The sequence below is a fragment of the Melanostigma gelatinosum genome (genome assembly GCF_949748355.1).
Source record: "Melanostigma gelatinosum genome assembly, chromosome: 20".
NCBI lineage: Eukaryota > Metazoa > Chordata > Actinopteri > Perciformes > Zoarcidae > Melanostigma > Melanostigma gelatinosum.
Window position 1 is genome coordinate 10,246,692 of NC_136653.1, and position 16,951 is coordinate 10,263,642.

The 16,951-nt window shown below is 44.0% G+C and overlaps 1 protein-coding gene across 2 annotated transcripts in view; it reads left to right on the forward strand.

Annotated features, from left to right (window-relative positions):
- Nucleotides 1-15,240, forward strand: part of phldb2b (pleckstrin homology-like domain, family B, member 2b) — a 36,846-nt gene extending 21,606 nt beyond the window's left edge. Inside the window, exons 9-23 of one of the 2 annotated variants that reach the window (XM_079292060.1) lie at nt 1,088-1,480; nt 2,191-2,352; nt 2,571-2,708; nt 3,906-4,034; nt 4,834-4,989; nt 5,099-5,209; nt 5,332-5,406; nt 7,153-7,296; nt 7,513-7,612; nt 8,577-8,727; nt 11,530-11,620; nt 11,793-11,939; nt 12,429-12,648; nt 12,844-12,929; nt 13,099-15,240. In XM_079292060.1, the coding sequence (XP_079148186.1) occupies nt 1,088-1,480; nt 2,191-2,352; nt 2,571-2,708; nt 3,906-4,034; nt 4,834-4,989; nt 5,099-5,209; nt 5,332-5,406; nt 7,153-7,296; nt 7,513-7,612; nt 8,577-8,727; nt 11,530-11,620; nt 11,793-11,939; nt 12,429-12,648; nt 12,844-12,929; nt 13,099-13,239 (2,244 nt within the window). In that variant the 3' untranslated portion in view covers nt 13,240-15,240. The remainder of the gene's footprint in view (nt 1-1,087; nt 1,481-2,190; nt 2,353-2,570; nt 2,709-3,905; nt 4,035-4,833; nt 4,990-5,098; nt 5,210-5,331; nt 5,407-7,152; nt 7,297-7,512; nt 7,613-8,576; nt 8,728-11,529; nt 11,621-11,792; nt 11,940-12,428; nt 12,649-12,843; nt 12,930-13,098) is intronic. The other variant, XM_079292061.1, reaches the window with a different exon arrangement.
- Nucleotides 15,241-16,951: the final 1,711 nt, after the last annotated feature.

A 16,951-nucleotide genomic window follows, 5' to 3' on the forward strand; every position in this document is an offset into this window, starting at 1 on the left:
CACACACACACACACATTCCTGTGTTTGGACTCATGGTCTGTTCTCGTGCACACTTCCGATCATAGTTGACAGCTGTCCACCTTCTCATGAGCTTACTCTCTCTCTATATATCTCTCACTCACACACGCGCACACATTCACACACCTTTGTCTCACGTTCGTTTTATTTCTAACCTCCTTCTTTCCGCCTCTGATATTACTTACACGGGCTCGCTGTGTGGGTTTATATTTCCCCCTCCAGAGAAGCCTCTCAGGGTATACTTTGACTCTCTGCAGCCTCTGTAGCTCCCCATACAGCTGTGTTCGGGCAGACAGAACTGTGGAAAAGGGAACTCTCGCTCCAGAGATTTCCCAACGAGAGGAAATGATCTTTCTAGACTGTACAATTTGACAGTAGAGGATGTAAATTACAAACAAAACAGGAGTGTATTTTGGACTGAACAAGGACATTTTAACTGAAGCGATTCACTCCTGCGATGCTTCCCCAGGTAACTTGGCATTGGAAACTTGATTTCATGATGGAAAGAAGTAATACCAGCTGAGCTGTTGTGACTTCTCTCTAGTTTGGAACATAACAGAACGTTCAATTTATGCTTTTTCTGTAAACCAATTTCAAAAACGCACATGCATGTATACGAAGAGATAACATGTCAGAATCAGTATCACAAAATGTGTTGTTTACTGGTGTTGAGTTAACATCTGACTCATAGAAATGGAACTTGAATTTAGGTCTGATCTGAAATAACATGTGCTGTTTTTCCACATTTGATATATCTCACCTCGTAATCCAGCACCACCATAGGGCTCTATATACAATGTCGTTTTTGTAATAACATGGTTTTACTGTGTTTGTGTAGCACCCCCAAACTCTGTGTCTAAGATGCAGTAGATTCAAAAGTGGTGGGGACTTTTGCATTTGTTATTTTCTGCATATACTGTAACTCATGCACTCATATGTGTGTGTGTGTGTGTGTGTGTGTGTGTGTGTGTGTGTGTGTGTGTGTGTGTGTGTGTGTGTGTGTGTGTGTGTGTGTGTGTGTGTGTGTGTGTGCGTGCGCGTGCGTGTGCGTGTGCGTGCTCATCTCAGGAGCGACAGCGGCTAGAGACCATCCTGTCTCTGTGTTCGGAGCTGGGCCGGTCTGCCAGAGATGGAGGAGGAGGCGCAGCTACAAGTACCACTTCAGCCGTGTCGGATCTCCAGAAGATCAACCAGGAGCTCGAGAAGCTTCAACTCAACGACGACAACGACGACGACAACGACGACGCACCATCGGTCTTTTCAGACTCTTCAGCCACTAACGGAACAACGAGGAACGGACACATGGCCTCCCTTGGATCGGAGAACGGCTACTATGATGACGACCTACAGGTACGACGGAGGCGCAGCAGCGGCCACCGAGACAACAGGGCAGAATCCCCCACCGTCAGCCTGCGGAGCTTCGCCCCTTCACCTTCTCCACGTGCACAGAGGACCAATCAGGTACACGGGATTTGTTTCTACACATTCATACGCACTCATACAATATCACATCAGCAGCTGCAAAAGCAAATGGCCCTATCTAGAGCCAGTTTGGTTTGTCCCGCTCCACACGTACTAAGGTGATTATACACTAAAGAGAAAATACTTCTTAATATTATTTTATAGCTCCCCTTAAATGCTACAGTGTAAATAAAATAAAAAAGCAAGAGAGACAGGTTGATGAATAAGATTTCTATATAGTTATTCTGTGTCATTCTGTAGTTAAGCAGCAGAGCATCTGGATTTACAGTTGCAGTCTATCAACCTACACATCCTTCATGTACGCAGATGGCAGATATTTACAGACCATTTATTAGGTTAGAGCAGGCTAAGTGTTAGAAATTCAGAATGGACAGCTGGTGTTTGTATGTGTGATTGTGTCTTCCCACATTTTTTTTTTTTGCTTCACAAGAACAGACATTTTCAGTGTCCAGGCGAAGCACTGCTTCACCACCAACAAGTGTTCAGAAAACATTGTTTAGCAATAATATAAGATATAGATTATCTTGTTCTGCAGTTACAGATACTGTCGGTGCCCCTATTTCCACTTGATGTCACCTCATTATTTAAATGCTGGTGTCAGCGATCATTATTACACCCAATGACCATGAAACCCCAATATTGGCTCTGATCAAATTTGATAATGTTAATGTTAATGATGGTGTTACCAGGCTCTAGATGTAGCCGCTCGTCGCCGCGGACAGGAAGTGAGGCCTTCAGAGGAGGAAGTGAGGCGCGTGGAAGAGGAGAGGATCCAGGTGCTGAACAACATGGAGGAGCTGGAGCAAAAGATCAAAGAGCTGGACAACCAAATGAATGAATCTGCCCAAGAGGTAAAGAGAAGACGGAGCGAAGGGCGGCAAAAATGACCATCTTAACAAATCATGGTTTAATAATCAGTCTAGAAGTCCTATTTCTAAAGAGAAATGAGGAACATATCAGTAACATGTTCACACTTTATTAGGTAGTGTTGCATACAGGTTTTAATACAGGTAAGCATAAACCCAAAGTCACTACAAATGGCTTACTTACTGGTGTGCATTTATCCAAGGTGGAGCTTGAGCGAGCGCTGGTGGAGGCTGAGCAGGAGTCGGAGGTCGCTGCTCTCCAGCAGGAGAAAGAGGCTCTGGAAGCACTTCACAACAAGATGGCTGACCTGGAGACCAAGTCCCAGCGGGAAAAAGAAAAGGTATCGAACAGGCTGTGCTTCATTGTAAAACAATGAGAGACAAGACAAGAGTCACAGTGGCCGACACAGAGACCAAGAGCACAGAGCATTCGTCAACGGACTCGCCGTTTGATGATGCTTCTTCTGCACGTTGTTTGTATTTCTTTGCCGAAGGGCTGGAAAGTGATATTATTATTATTGTGCATCGGGGAGAAACACAAGTGTTGTACACCAAACGTGGCTTGTAACAAGCAACATTTCCCTTCCTATGATGTTTGGTTATGAAAATACACACACCGCTCTGAGACTCTCATACATTTAGGGGTCACGTGACGAACCGGCAGGCGTTAATCCCTCTCATGCTGTCTCCGGTCCAAATATATATCTGCTAATACTGCCCAGGGTATAGCGGTCACCAAGTGATCCTGTCTTACACACACTCCTGCGGGACGACCATGTGTGTGTGTGCGTGTGTGTGTGTGTGTGTGTGTGTGTGTGTCTGTCTACCCTTTTACCAGTACATGGTAACATTGACAGGGTGAGGAGTGCATAAACGGATTGAATTTGTCGATATGTGGGCGTTTGCGAGTACGTGCTTTGGTTTAGCATTTGGACGTTCCCCTCTGTCGGATTGGGTCCCACCCTGGTTGGCAAATTTCCTTGCACCACACAGCTGGTAGATACTGTATATGCTACAAAACCTCGTCACGATACAGAGTGAGACAGAGGGAAGGAGAGACGGAACGATCAGATAGCCGAGCGTGAAGTTGAGTGCTTGTACAGGTTTTGGGCGCGTGTATATGTGGTGTTGTTTATAGAGAGGACTGTCGATCTACTGAGCCATTCCTTCTCATCCATCATCCCATCAGTCAAACAAACAGAGGATAAAAAGGCAGGAGAAAGAGCTCATGACACTCTTCATCATACTATCTCCATTTCTACTCGATACCTCCCCAGTCCTCCATCTCTTTGGGAGATGTTGTTTCTCCGGCTTGCCCTCCCCTCCCTCCCTCTCTAGGCTAATCTCGCTGACCTGGTTGCCGTAGTGACTAACTGTGGCTCCCCAGTCCCACTAACGCTGCCATCCTCTCTCTCTGTCCCGTGTGGATGTGTGTCTCCGTTTCTTTTTGTTTGTCGTGCACATCAACAAACGTGCACATGTATGTGCGTGCGGGCGTGTCTGTGCGTCTCTGTGTCGTGTACATGTGTGTATGCCAGGCGTGCGAGTTGCTACAGGCAGAGAGGGGCAGAGTAGAGAGGTTGGCTCAGATTGTGTGTGAGCAGCGCTCCCAGCTGGACAGCTGCCCTGAGGCCACCATGGAGCCCCTGCAGGAGCAGCTGGCCAGGGTCAGTACGAACACACACACACACACATCACTACATCAAACACATGCACAGGAAGATATGTACTTCAGTGTGTAAACCAATGGATCCACGCAGAGACATCACACCGGACAAGCGACGAACTCCACATCAGTGGGAAACACAACAGCTGTGCATGCGTACACCGCATATTGACACACATGCAGCATATGCAGACCATATTCTGGAAAGAGACACGTGACGCTCACGTACTTGAACTTGCATGTGAATATGCACACAATTTCTTTCCCGAGCCAACTTGCTCTCCAACCCTCGGCCACCTTTGATCTTTACCTGGTTCTTGTTCTCTTCTCACCGTCTCACTCTTTAGGGTTCTATGTCTCCTTATTCCACCAGAAGGGTTGATCCTGTTAGTGTGTATCGCATCTCAAGTCCTGTTTGGCTATTATAGAAATATAACGTTTGGACATGCGATCTAAGGCTACACCTTAAACTATTTTAATTATCATTTTGGCCATAATCGTGCAGCCCTACATTCATCCATCCATCCATCCATTATTTATCCAACCCAGCTGACATTGGGTGAGAGGCAGAGGTTCACCCTTCACAGGCTTCCTGTCAATCACAGGACTGACACGTGGAGACAGACAAGCATTCACGCTCACATTTTTTTTGTTAACCTGCATCTTGCATGTTTTATCAAGTGTATGTGCTATAACGGTATGTCTAGTTAAGGCTGTCCTGAACACATGTTTTCATTTGGCTTGCCTGTTTACCTGTGTTCTCGTGTGTGTGTGTGTGTGTGTGTGTGTGTGTGTGTCAGGACTGTGAGGTGCTCGATGCAGAGTCGAAGCGTTTTGAGGACCTGGAGTTTCAGCAACTGGAGAGAGAGAGCAGGCAGGACGAGGAGAAGGAGACCCATACGCAACAGCTTCTCCGGGACATCGCAGACTACCAGCGGAGCACTGTCACTCGCAAGGTAACAAGCTGAATCTCTGTTTAAGATGGTTTGAAAAGCATGCCAACTTATGTATTTTTCGTAGATTTGGCTAAAAACACGTAACAAGCTGGTTTTGTTTTTCTTTCAGGAACGACTGTTGACTCTGAAGAAGCAGGCAACACAGATTACCCAGCAGGCTCAGCGAGAGAAGGAGAGCTTCTTGAAGGAGAGGAGCACCCTCGAAGCAATGCTGCAAAGGGTACGAAGTTATCCATGTTTGCATGTGGCCATCCGGGCCTCTGTGTGTGTGAATGAAAAGCAATCAAGAAGCAGCCAATTTTGTTTTCAGCATTGTTTTTGTTTCCTTGTTTTGTCTTTTAGGAGAAAGAAAACCTCACCATGCTGGAAAGAAAATACGCTGACCTCACTGGTGGCCGAGGTTTCACTCTCAGGGAGGTAGGTTTGATCGACAGTCCTCCTCTTTGAACTCCTTAAGGCTCTTCAAGTGAGCAGGACTTCCATCATTTATAATCGTGGGGTTTCCTTCTCTGCTAGGAAACAGCCTCTCTGGCTGATGTGTGTCAGTCTTTTAGTGATCGCTGCCGTGACACCACCTCTGCCGCAATTTCTCCTCCTCCAGTCAACTTGTGCGCCCTCGCATCCCTCCTCTCCTCTATTTCTCTCAAGAATGCAGAGGTACTTTTGGCTTATTTCACTAATATTTCCCTTTCTCTTTTCATCCTTCCTTCCTGTTCCTTTATTCTGTTGTTCTCCTTACGGTATATCGTTGTAACTGCAAGACCCTGCAATGTAGGTTTCAGGAAATTGAGACTTCTTTCATTAATTCTATGCCCAACTTATACTCACTTATGTATTAATACCGAGGTAACCTTGTTATAATGCCTGTTGTCGTATGTAAACCACTGAATGAATGTTACCCGTACTGTGTCTAAGTAACTTACTTCCCAGTCACAAGACTTGTTGTTCCATTTTTGCTTTGAAATTGCTAAAATTGCAACCAAATTCTGCATCATTCTAACAACTACTAAACTCCTAAAACGTTTGTCATGAATATGGCTGACTCACGTCATGCTATGCCTCTTCTCCCCCCCCCCCCCCTTTCTCTACATGACACTTTCCAGGGCTATGTCACAGTCAGTGAAATCAATAAGCTTTACTCACAGCTTGGGGCGGACCCTAAACCCGCCCTTGCCCCCACTCTGGCCAATGCCTTTCCTGAGTCCGAGGCAAACTCCTCCCCTGACGAGGACACCACCAAACCACCGGAGGATGAGGTGTGTGTAGTGGTGTTAAGGGCTCGAGTAGACTTAGATTATGCAAAGTGTGTGTGTGTGAAAGTGTTTTCCCCGATTTCCCTTCCTTCTTTTGCACCGTTTCAGTTTTTCTGACAATAATCCTTTCTTCTTTTCAAAGCTCTGCCATTCATCCTCACCTGCCGACTGTCTCTCTTCTTCCTCCTCTTCTTCCTCTTCCCACTTCTATCCCCGTCCCCTCCCCAAAACACCCTCTGTGCATTGGCCAGAGAACATGGTGTCATACAGAGACCCCTCTCCCCTCCCTGACTCTCCCCCACCTCCCCTCCCTGTCAAAAAACACCACCACCGACACAGGCAGGTAATGCGAGTGTGTGTGTGTGTGTGTGTGTGTGTGTGTATATATCAGCAACTTTGTGTTTGTCTGTTTTTACGTGACAAACACAAAACCAGACGCACAGTTTGCACAGTTGCTTTGATTGATTGCTGCTGATTATAGTAAATCATTGATAATTGTTCAGGTAAATTTGGTTTTAGTGCACAATTAAGGAAGTTGATCCTCCCTCTAATCCCATCTCATACTCGTATGAAATAATTAGAATTTATTTATATGGCTGAAATGAATAAATATGGATGAAAGACTTGGAGTATGCATTGTTGTTTGCTACATTGTCTTTTTGTTGATATTATTCACAAAAAAAAAAAAGTGTAAGTACAACATTGAACAATATATCCCACACACAGCAACTTACTTTTCCTTGAAGCAGTGGGACCGTGTTATTTGACCTAAAATGAAATGGGATCATTTTGCTCATTCACATCGTTGGGTTGAATGAATATGACGCATAATCAATAGTCAATTAACTGTGTACATCCCTTCCCCTCTGTGTGTGTGTGTGTGTGTGCGTGTGTGTGTGTGTTTTATCAGCATTTCCGTTTGCTGGAAGAGAGGAAGAGGTCTGACAGAGAAGGCGGTTCCCATCTAAGTGACACATTACCCAGGAAGAAAGCCACCCCCACCATGACCCCCCAGTTTATGTGTGCAACACTGGGACGCAGCTTCCCAACCAAGGTACACATGAATATAGATGCACATGTACGCATAAATGACATCAATTAATACAAATGATTTGATATCATACTTTGGCTTGCTCTCTGTGTTTTTTTGTATTCTGTTGTGTATTATAATTATAGATATTGTGTCATTTAAAAATGCAAACCAGATTTTGTTTTTAATGACTAAAACGTTAAAGGTTTGGTCTCTTCTTGCTCTTTGTTTTTCTTTCAGGCCCATCATCCCCTGGTACAGAGCACAAGTTGTGGCAGCATTCTCCCAAGTATTTTCTCCATATCCAACAAGGACACTGAATCCCGCCGTCTGCATAAAGGTACACAAACGTATGCTGTCACACTTACTTAGAAACCATATGTACGGATAAAGAGAGTGCTTGTTAGTGCACGGGTACATGGGAGTACATGTAACTTCACTTACAAAGACTATCTCCCCTTTTTGTTTGTGCGCATGCGCGCCGTTGTGTTTCGTTGGATCACAAAGTTTCTCATTTGTTTACGTGTCAGTGGAGATAGTGCAGGAATGTAAGTGGAGGAGGGCTGCTCCATCAAGGGTGTAGAGTATTGTGTGTGTGTGTGGGGGAGTAAAACAGAGGTACCGGTTTGAGTAAAAGACTTTGATATTATTCTGTTAGTTAGTAAAAGGGTTGTGACAAAACAAGCTGCTTAGAAGTAGATTTCTTCTGTTGTTTTTCCCGGACACTGCTACGTGGGTATCTGGCCCCTCTGTCCCTTCGGTCCCTTGATCTGGCTCATCAGATGGGTGGGTCTGCTGCATGGGGCAGATGGTATCAGGTTTTTTTTTCCGTGTGCTTCTTCCTGTACCCAGAGGCTGAGTTAGTCTATCTTTAAAGTATCTGCACCATCATTATTGTCGCCATTCCTCCTTCTACTTCTGAGGACATCTCATTCCTTTCCAGACATCTTTGGACGGCCTAAACTACTTTTAGGACTCTGCTGTGCTGCGCTCATTTTGCAGACCGTTTGTTGGTTTGGGAGTCTTACTTTTTGGACACGTTTTTTATTCACTGGACTTTTATTAGTTACACCAATAAGGCGTGAATTAATTTTTCTCCTGAACACATAAGAGCGTTTCACAGTGGCGGGGCATTGTGAACCAAAATTGAAGCCATCTGGGCAAACGGTGGTGCCAGATGAAGTGACCGAGACAGGTACTACACAAGAATGCACACGTGCATAAGGAGAATAAATAACGTTAGTCCATGCTAATGCTGTTATTTCTCTTTTTGTGTGTGTGTGTGTGTGTGTGTGTGTCTCCAGGTCAGCCCGGCTCACGAGCAGCATCCCAGAACAACGTCTACCTCGATGCCTTTGGGTACCGTGACAACCAGGCCTTTGACACAATGAGCGTGGATAGCACGGACTCCATTGAAACCAGCATCTCTGCTTGTTCACCTGATAATGTCTCCAGGTAGGTGTCTCCAGATGGTGTGCGTGTACACGCACGTGTATGTACAGTATGTCTGTGGCCGTCAATAGAAGGAGCAGAAACAAAACAATGAAGCCTGTCAGGGTTGAGTGTTTCTGACTTTCGTGTTTTTCTTGAATATTTCTATGTGAAGTATGAACATTACTCACTGCTACTTTCGTCACTTTCGTCACTTTCTCAGAATGATTTGAGAAATTTGACGGATGAAGACAGAAGTGAATTGTTTAAAAGTTGAAATGTGACAACGCGACACCACAATAATGTGTTCATAATATGGAACGTTGACTGTAGAAATGGGGGGGGGGGGGGGGCAACAAAGAGAGCAGAAAGCGAGTTAATTTAAAAAGTATGTGGAGCTGCGGTGCAAAGGTTTCCCGCCTTTCGTGGTCCTTCCTTGGAGAATCAGATGTGTAGAACTGAGTGAGTTCAGGGGGACACTTGATTAGTGTTCTGTGGGTCAGGTTACGGAAGATGCAAAACATGAAGGTGTGTGTGTGTGTGTGTGTGTCCACAGTCTTAGGTTCAGATGAACTGAGCAAACCAGTATGAGTGTGATTTAGTCCCCCCCCCCCCCCCCATCCGGGCTAAACCCATGTGTGCTTGCTTTCCTTCTTGCCGTTTTACAGCGGTCGCATCTGTCTTTTGTCTCCCCTCCTCTTCTTCCTCTGAATGGTATGGTCTTGTTTCTGAAGACAGAATTTGCACAGCCCCAAACCATTTGCAGATTGACCTCTGCAAGTTTTCCTGGGACAGGCTGCCTCTGTGATCCTCAGTATGTTTCCAGTTGGATTGGAAGACGCGTGTGTTGAAACCTGGATCAGTGTTGGACAAAAAAAAGTTTTATGAGAGAACTGTCTGTCAGTGATGTGTTCCGTTTTCTGGAGATACAACTGTTGGAGCAAGAGAAATAAAGTTATTCTCAAGTAATCCAAATACTTGAATAGATAGAACTGGGCTGGTGTATGATGACCATGAGCGTGATTCGCTCTCATCGATTGAGGTAAGAAAATGGCAAGGGGATGGGAGGAAGAGAGGAAAGGATGGATGTTACAGTGAGGTCGGATTCATGTTTATGCGAGTACAGGGAAATGGGATAAATACTGGAAGATTAGTTTGAGTCTAAATGCAAGTAGTACACTAAGAAAATGTGGCACAAAATGTAATCACGGATACAGATTTTATTAAGTCTACCCATCGTTTTTTATGTTGGATGGCATTTTAATTTTCATCTGTACCTAAATGTTTTTTGTATTCACATCCAAAATTTAGATTATGGCAAAATATTATATTTTATACAAAACTGGTGGCTGATTATGAAAAAAGTACATGCGAGCGGGAAAGCATTTTCTTTTCCCCGCTTTCTCTTATTTTTTCTTCATTTTTTCATACCCTCCCTCCAAATGATTTTTTTTCTCTCTTTTGGGTTACTTGGGGTACCCTACCCCTCTCGCTCTCTCTCTCTCTCTCTCTCTCTCTCTCTCTCTCTAACCCGCCATTCCTTCCTGATTTGTTTGGACTGAGTCTAATGTGTACCATTCATCTTAACAATGTTGTGACATCATCACAGATCAACACTGGGTATCCATTTTCATTCTGGCCCTGTGTGTGTGTGTGAGAGGGGGCAAATACAATCAGTAAATAATCAGGAGTATTCTCAGGGAGTGGAGCCTTATTTTCAGAAACATTCTCAGTAAATGTAACTCCTGAAACAACACATGGAAAAGACTGAATGGAGTCGGAATAGAAAATAAAATATGTGAAGACAATACAGTAGAAATTTCTGCTGGGTCTTTGTGGTAATGACATACAGGTGCTCTTTGGATCCTTCAGTTGTACTGTGCTTAATTCATCCTGTGAATATAAAATCCAAGTCTCTTTAAAAAAAATTAAAAAAAACTCCAAGGCACAGTGTAGGGTTTATGTGAAAATCAAATGCCTTTATTCTCCATGGCAAAAAGTATTTCAAATGAGCAACACGTTGCTACCGACACAGGTCTTCATCAGGGGTGAACACATTGTTTATTTGAAATATTTTTTTTGACATACAGAATAAAGCCCCCCCCCAGATATTTGAATTCAATCGAACCATATTGCAGTTCCTCTGCAGCCCACTAGATGGAGCTCTGAGGCCCACCATTGGGCCCCGGCCCAGTGATTGAGTACAGCCGCTCCATAGTGCTTCCCAGAGCTCAAACTGGCTGTAGAGAGGGTGGACTCTGCCAGGAGATTCTTCCTCATCCTTCCTCATCCCCCTTTTGGGGTTTCCCAACTATTTTGCATGCCACTGACACACTCCTAGGAAGTTTATTCTTAGATCTACAGTTTAGGTGTCCTTACCAAGCAGGACGGTGACAAGTTAAAAGACTCAACAATAGTTTTGTACACTAGTGAGCGTCTCTTGAAAATACACACCAGAACTGTACCGAGGTATTTCAAGTTTTCCACAGTTTCACCATGTTGGCCATCAAGTGACTCTGGCTCTATTCTCAGATCTTGTTTTGTACAGACAATTGATTCTTTTGTCTTGGCCACATTGATTTCTAGCTGGCTCATGCGACAACGTGTTTGAAGGGCCAGATGGGCAGCTGGTCCTAATTCTAATTCGGTTTTCAGCATGCATGACCAATCTAGAAATGTTTCTCATTGATCATAACTTTGTTGGTAAAGGGTGATGATAGCACAGCAGGGGAAAGAACACGGCCTTTTGAGCAGCCTGTTCTCCTTGACTGTTTGTGATGAAAACAAGTATTTCTGATGTTTGCTGTATGTGCTTGTTTGCTGCAGTGCCAGTACTTCAAATATGGCCAAGCTAGAGGAGATGGAGCGTCTGCTGAGAGAAGCCCAGGCAGAGAAGAGCCGCCTAATAGAATACAAGGTCACTATGAGACAAAACCATCCTTTGTTTCACTGTTTTCTTCTTGGTAGAGACAGGCCATGTGTATATAAGCACACATTTCCCTTTATTTGGCTGTGTGATGAATCCCCAAACATTAAGACACATAGCAGTACGTTCACTAGACAATTGAACAATTTCCATTGTTCCTCAGGAGCAAGAGATGGAAGTGCGAAAGCAGGCGCTGGATGAGGAGAGGAAAAGACGGGAGGACCTGGAGAAACGACTGCAGGAGGAGACCAGCAGACGCCAGAAACTCATCGACCGGGAGGTGAAACTGAGAGAAAAACAGAGGGCACAGGTACGGAAGAGAAACTAAACCGCTGCCTGAAAGATTTGTGTTACTTTGTCATTGGAAAATGTTACTTAACGTGTGATTATTCTTTGGCACAGCATGTTGTTTAATCACCTGTAGACCCACATCTCAAACTGTATGACCCAAGGTGCACACACACACAGACTACCACATAAAGACCAGTGAAGCGTTATGAAAAAGTGAATGAATAAAGCTTTCTCTCAACTGTAAAAAAAAAAAAAAAAAAGCTTTGTCAGGCTGTAATTTTACCCAAACGAGCCCTTTGAACTTGACAGTTCTTAGCATGAGCCTCATCCATCATCTTTTTTTTTTTTCTTTCGCCTGGACCATGAACTGTTGGCAGCAGAAGAAAGAATCTTTAATCCATCTCACATGTGATTTACATCCGCATGATTCGTATGAATTTACATCTAAACACAAAAGCAGCTATAAATACACTTGAACTAATTCCCCGCTCACTCTTTTTCTCTCCAGTCCCGGCCGCTAACACGGTACCTGCCGGTGCGAAAGGACGACTTTGACCTGCGAGCTCACATTGAGTCGGCGGGCCACAGCACCGACACATGCTTCCACTTATCCATCTCTGAAAAGACGTGCCGGGGCTACTTGATCAAAATGGGAGGCAAAATCAAAACCTGGAAGAAGCGCTGGTTCGTCTTTGACCGCAACCGACGCACGCTCTCCTACTACTCAGGTACTGTAGGTCACAAGGTGCACACACACAGACTACCACATAAAGATGCAAATGTGTACAGAGCATCCACATGGATAGAGGCCCACACACACACACACAGGTATTTTACAGATCTATTTAAATGCATTTGAAATATAGACCAATACTGAATGAATACACCTTCCAGCACATTTACACACATGTTGTCTTCTGCAGACAAGCACGAAGCCAAGCTTAAAGGAGTCATCTACTTCCAAGCTATTGAAGAAGTGTATTACGACCACTTGAAGAATGCACATAAGGTATGTGTAGATGTTTTTGCTACAAAAGCGATGCATGCAAATGACTTCCGTCCTGAAAAGTGTGATTTTGTATCTTCATGTGTAATTCTGTCTCCCTCTTCCTGTCTCCCACTCATCATTCCCCATCTCGTTTTCCCTCCCACTGTTCTCGTTGCCTCCTCCCCTTCAGAGCCCAAATCCCTCCCTGACCTTCAGTGTGAAGACTCACGACAGAGTCTACTACATGGTGGCTCCCTCTCCGGAGGCCATGAGGATCTGGATGGATGTGATCGTCACCGGCGCCGAGGGTTACACCCAGTTCATGGTGTAGTGAAGGAGCGGGACGGGCCAATGGGCTGTGACTAAGTTTTCTATTCCCTTTTTTAGTTTTGGGATGGACGTCATTCTCATCTTTATGAAGAGTGAACACGGTTTCTGTTGTGTAGAGACAGCAGCCCCCGAGTTACTCAAGATCATTTTTGCTGCGTTTTATCCGCCTTATTTGCAAGATGGGCAGAGTTTGTAATATGTGAAATTGTGGGCAGATACAAGATAATAATTTGAACAATTTTGATGCAATCCCAGAGACGTTCTAAGCTTCAGGAGATCTAAAATGTGCTCTGGTGCACCGATGTGCCTTGGAGTGAGTTCAGGTGTACCTCAAGGTGTCGCCTAAGTGTAAAGGACATACACGTTGAATATATATTTGATATGAGCTTTTTACAACCCTTTCTCTTCAGAGGAGAGCAGACTGTGACTCAGCAGCTCCTTTTTTAGCGATATGAAGCTTTTTACGAAAAGATTTTTCATGTGGAGATACTATTTGATACAGTGATGCTGAGTCAGCCAGTTTGAGCTCTATGGTATGTCATTATCAACATCAACTAGGAATACATAACAGTAGTTGTGTTAGGAAACGCTGAGTGCCATACAAAGCCTGAACAATTTGAACACGTCATGGAAGAGCTTGTAATCTATTTTGAGATGGGTTTGAAGTGTGTTCTGATCATTTTACACAATTTTTTCTGTGTACAGAATAAATAATGCATTATTCATTCAGTAAAAGTAGTTTAGGAAATGTATTTAAATTTAAATTTTAAACTTTAAAATGTTCAACTTTTTTCCATCAAATTTCATGCATCATTACTGTGGCATTCTCAGGTCTTAACTGTGTGCATGGATGTTACACGCATCACATGATCATTGTGTGAATTTATACACACGCGTGTGCTTAGAAGTGCCTGTTTTGCGTGCACATCTATTTACTGCCAGCTTCTAATGTAGCTCCACGGTGCTATTACTTACATGGTGTATAACACTAATAATCCAAGCTGCACCATCACATCAAAGAGTTCAATTTGAGTGTAATTATGCACTCAATGGTGATTGTCAGGCTTTTTTTTTTTTTGGATGGATTGCTGTGCCGGGGTTTAGAATAGTGTCACCACAGGCTCAGCAATGAAGCTCTATGGAAACATGGTGAGGATCAAGCTTGTTGTTTTCTAATGTAAGGAGTTGGTTATTAAATGAGCATGAAGAATAATGACTGTTACTGAGGCACAACATTGTGGTATTTGTACATTTTGCTTCTAGGTTGTAGTTGGATGATGACGATAGTGAGGACATGATCCATTATCAACTCGGAACTTCTCAAAAAAGTTTGTGGCTTTTTTTTATGCGACAGTATTTTTGACATGCGTATTATCTATATTTTTAAGAGCTACATGTATCTATATCTATATATATATATATATAACGGCAAACTGTCTCTGGTGAGGAAAATATATACCGATGTGGAAGCACGTAGGTGGTCGGGAAGAAAGAATCCATGGTACACACACTTACGAGGCGTTTAGTCACCCAAACTGACTGATCAGCGTGCTGCTTTGGTCCACTAGCTTTCATTGCTTTGCTTTTATTACCACTAATTCAATGGTTTTAGTTGAAGTGACTCTTCCACATTGATCACCAAAGCTGCTTTTACATTTCACAGCATACTCCGTCTGAATGACTCATGCATTTATCATCTTGCCTCTTGGCGTAGCTTTTTGTTTATCGACCAAAAGTACATGTTCATGTGGTTTAATGTATATGTGGTTACTTTGCTTTGACTTCTCTTTGTTCAGTACAATACGATCAAATATGTTTATACATGACAAGCACATGGTTCTCCACCAACTAGAGGAACTGTTACAGTGGAAGCTTCCATGAGCTGCTTTTTGGGTTTTTTTTACAAGTAATTTGTATGTTGATCCTACTGTATTTATACCAATGCATGTTTCTTAATTTTGTATTTCCATATGAATAATAAAAATGATATATTTTACCTTTTTTTAATGATTTTCAAGAAGTTCTATTTCTGAGATCATACTGCCCAGTGTGTCCCACGAAATAAACTACAAGGACACTTTTTTGCAGGGATGAAAATATGGCTTTGACAGCTGGGGCGACTGTGGCTCAGTGGTGGAGCAGAGTCGTCCTTCCATCCTGCTATGAATGGTTAGTTCGAATCCTGATGGGCAGGTGGCACCTTGCATGGTCGAACCACAAACCTGCATGTGAGGTGCGTGTTGCATTTTAAAGGGGCAGTTCAACCCTAATCAAAAATGCATATCTTTCCACTCAGCTGTAGTGCTATTCATCAACCAAGATTGTCACGACCGCAAGCTTCTCGTCCATGTGTAAGTGACCCAATCCAAATGTCCACCCTAAGGCCTTAAACCCTGAACCCTCAGGGACTTGGCTGACGTCAGCTGGTAAATGGTTCAGTGTGAGAGGCTGCAAGGGCCTGAAATGATGTAAATATAAAATCGGAGAGCACTTTACAGCGACACGTTGCATTGATGACACTAGAACATATCTTCCAGGCTCACCAGACACGAGGTGATTGGCAAATATTTAATATACTCGTATTTGTCAAAACGGCTTCAATAACAAAATTACAAGAAATGGTTGATGGATTAACCAGGTGTGTAATATATACTCTGCTAGCATCCCTCTGATTATATATACATATAGACCACAATGCAATTGAATTCAAATGTTTACTGGAACTGGCCCTGTAGTTTCAGATTGGAAAAATTGGCCTAAAGACGAGAGGAAGCGCAACACATTGTCCACATCAACCACCGAGTTGATCAGAATGTCCTGGGAAAGCCTCTGAGATGATGCTTCAGATCAATAGACGGCACCACTCCAAGACACCAGTCTTTCATCCAGTTCTTGCCTGACTGATACGCAGCTTCAGAAATGAATTCTCAGGAAGCAGAATGTTGGGACATTGAGAAGAACTCCACCTCAACGGTGAGGGCATTGCCCTTGGCAATGACGCACCATTGAGCCCGTGCCTAACCCTGGAATGTGCTGGTCACAGCTGAAAGACCTGACAGACCTGCATGTTACAAACAAAGCAATAGGTGTGCAGTCTTTACACGAAGCCCAGATGCTTATTGTCACTGTTTAACTTGAAGCATTATCTCCTCATGTTCGCTTGGATGTCAGAGTTAATGTTTTCCAGCAGCAGGGAGGTTGAGGACACAGATATGAGGGTAATAGCTGGCGCTTCTTGTACAGCGATCAAGGCACATCTCCATGCTGTACATACCCCGGCCTTGTTCATTTGATTTATAGATATTTTAAATGGCTGCCACTGGTCATTCAATCTGTCACCTGCCCTCTGGCAATGAGGCTATGGGTGCACTCTGCTCTGTGGCTGACATCTGAGAAGGGACAGGGGAAGACACTGGGAGTTGAAACTCTGATTCTGTCTCACTAATTCTTACACAGTAGCTATCTGGGTCACTCGTTAGGCCATGCGACAGACAAATATAACAAAACAAGAGGAACGCAAAAGATTGATGCGGCGTCAGTGAAGGGCGCCCCGGATACGCAGGACCGGTGCGCCATGCCTGCAGTTCGCTGATGTACCCCGGATCAGTTCAACTAGCCGTGGCTATAAATAGACACAGTGCGTGTGTTCCTGGGCGGACCGCTGTGGCAGTGTGCACGGGAGTGTCTTTAAGAATTCAGCTGTAGTTCGAGCC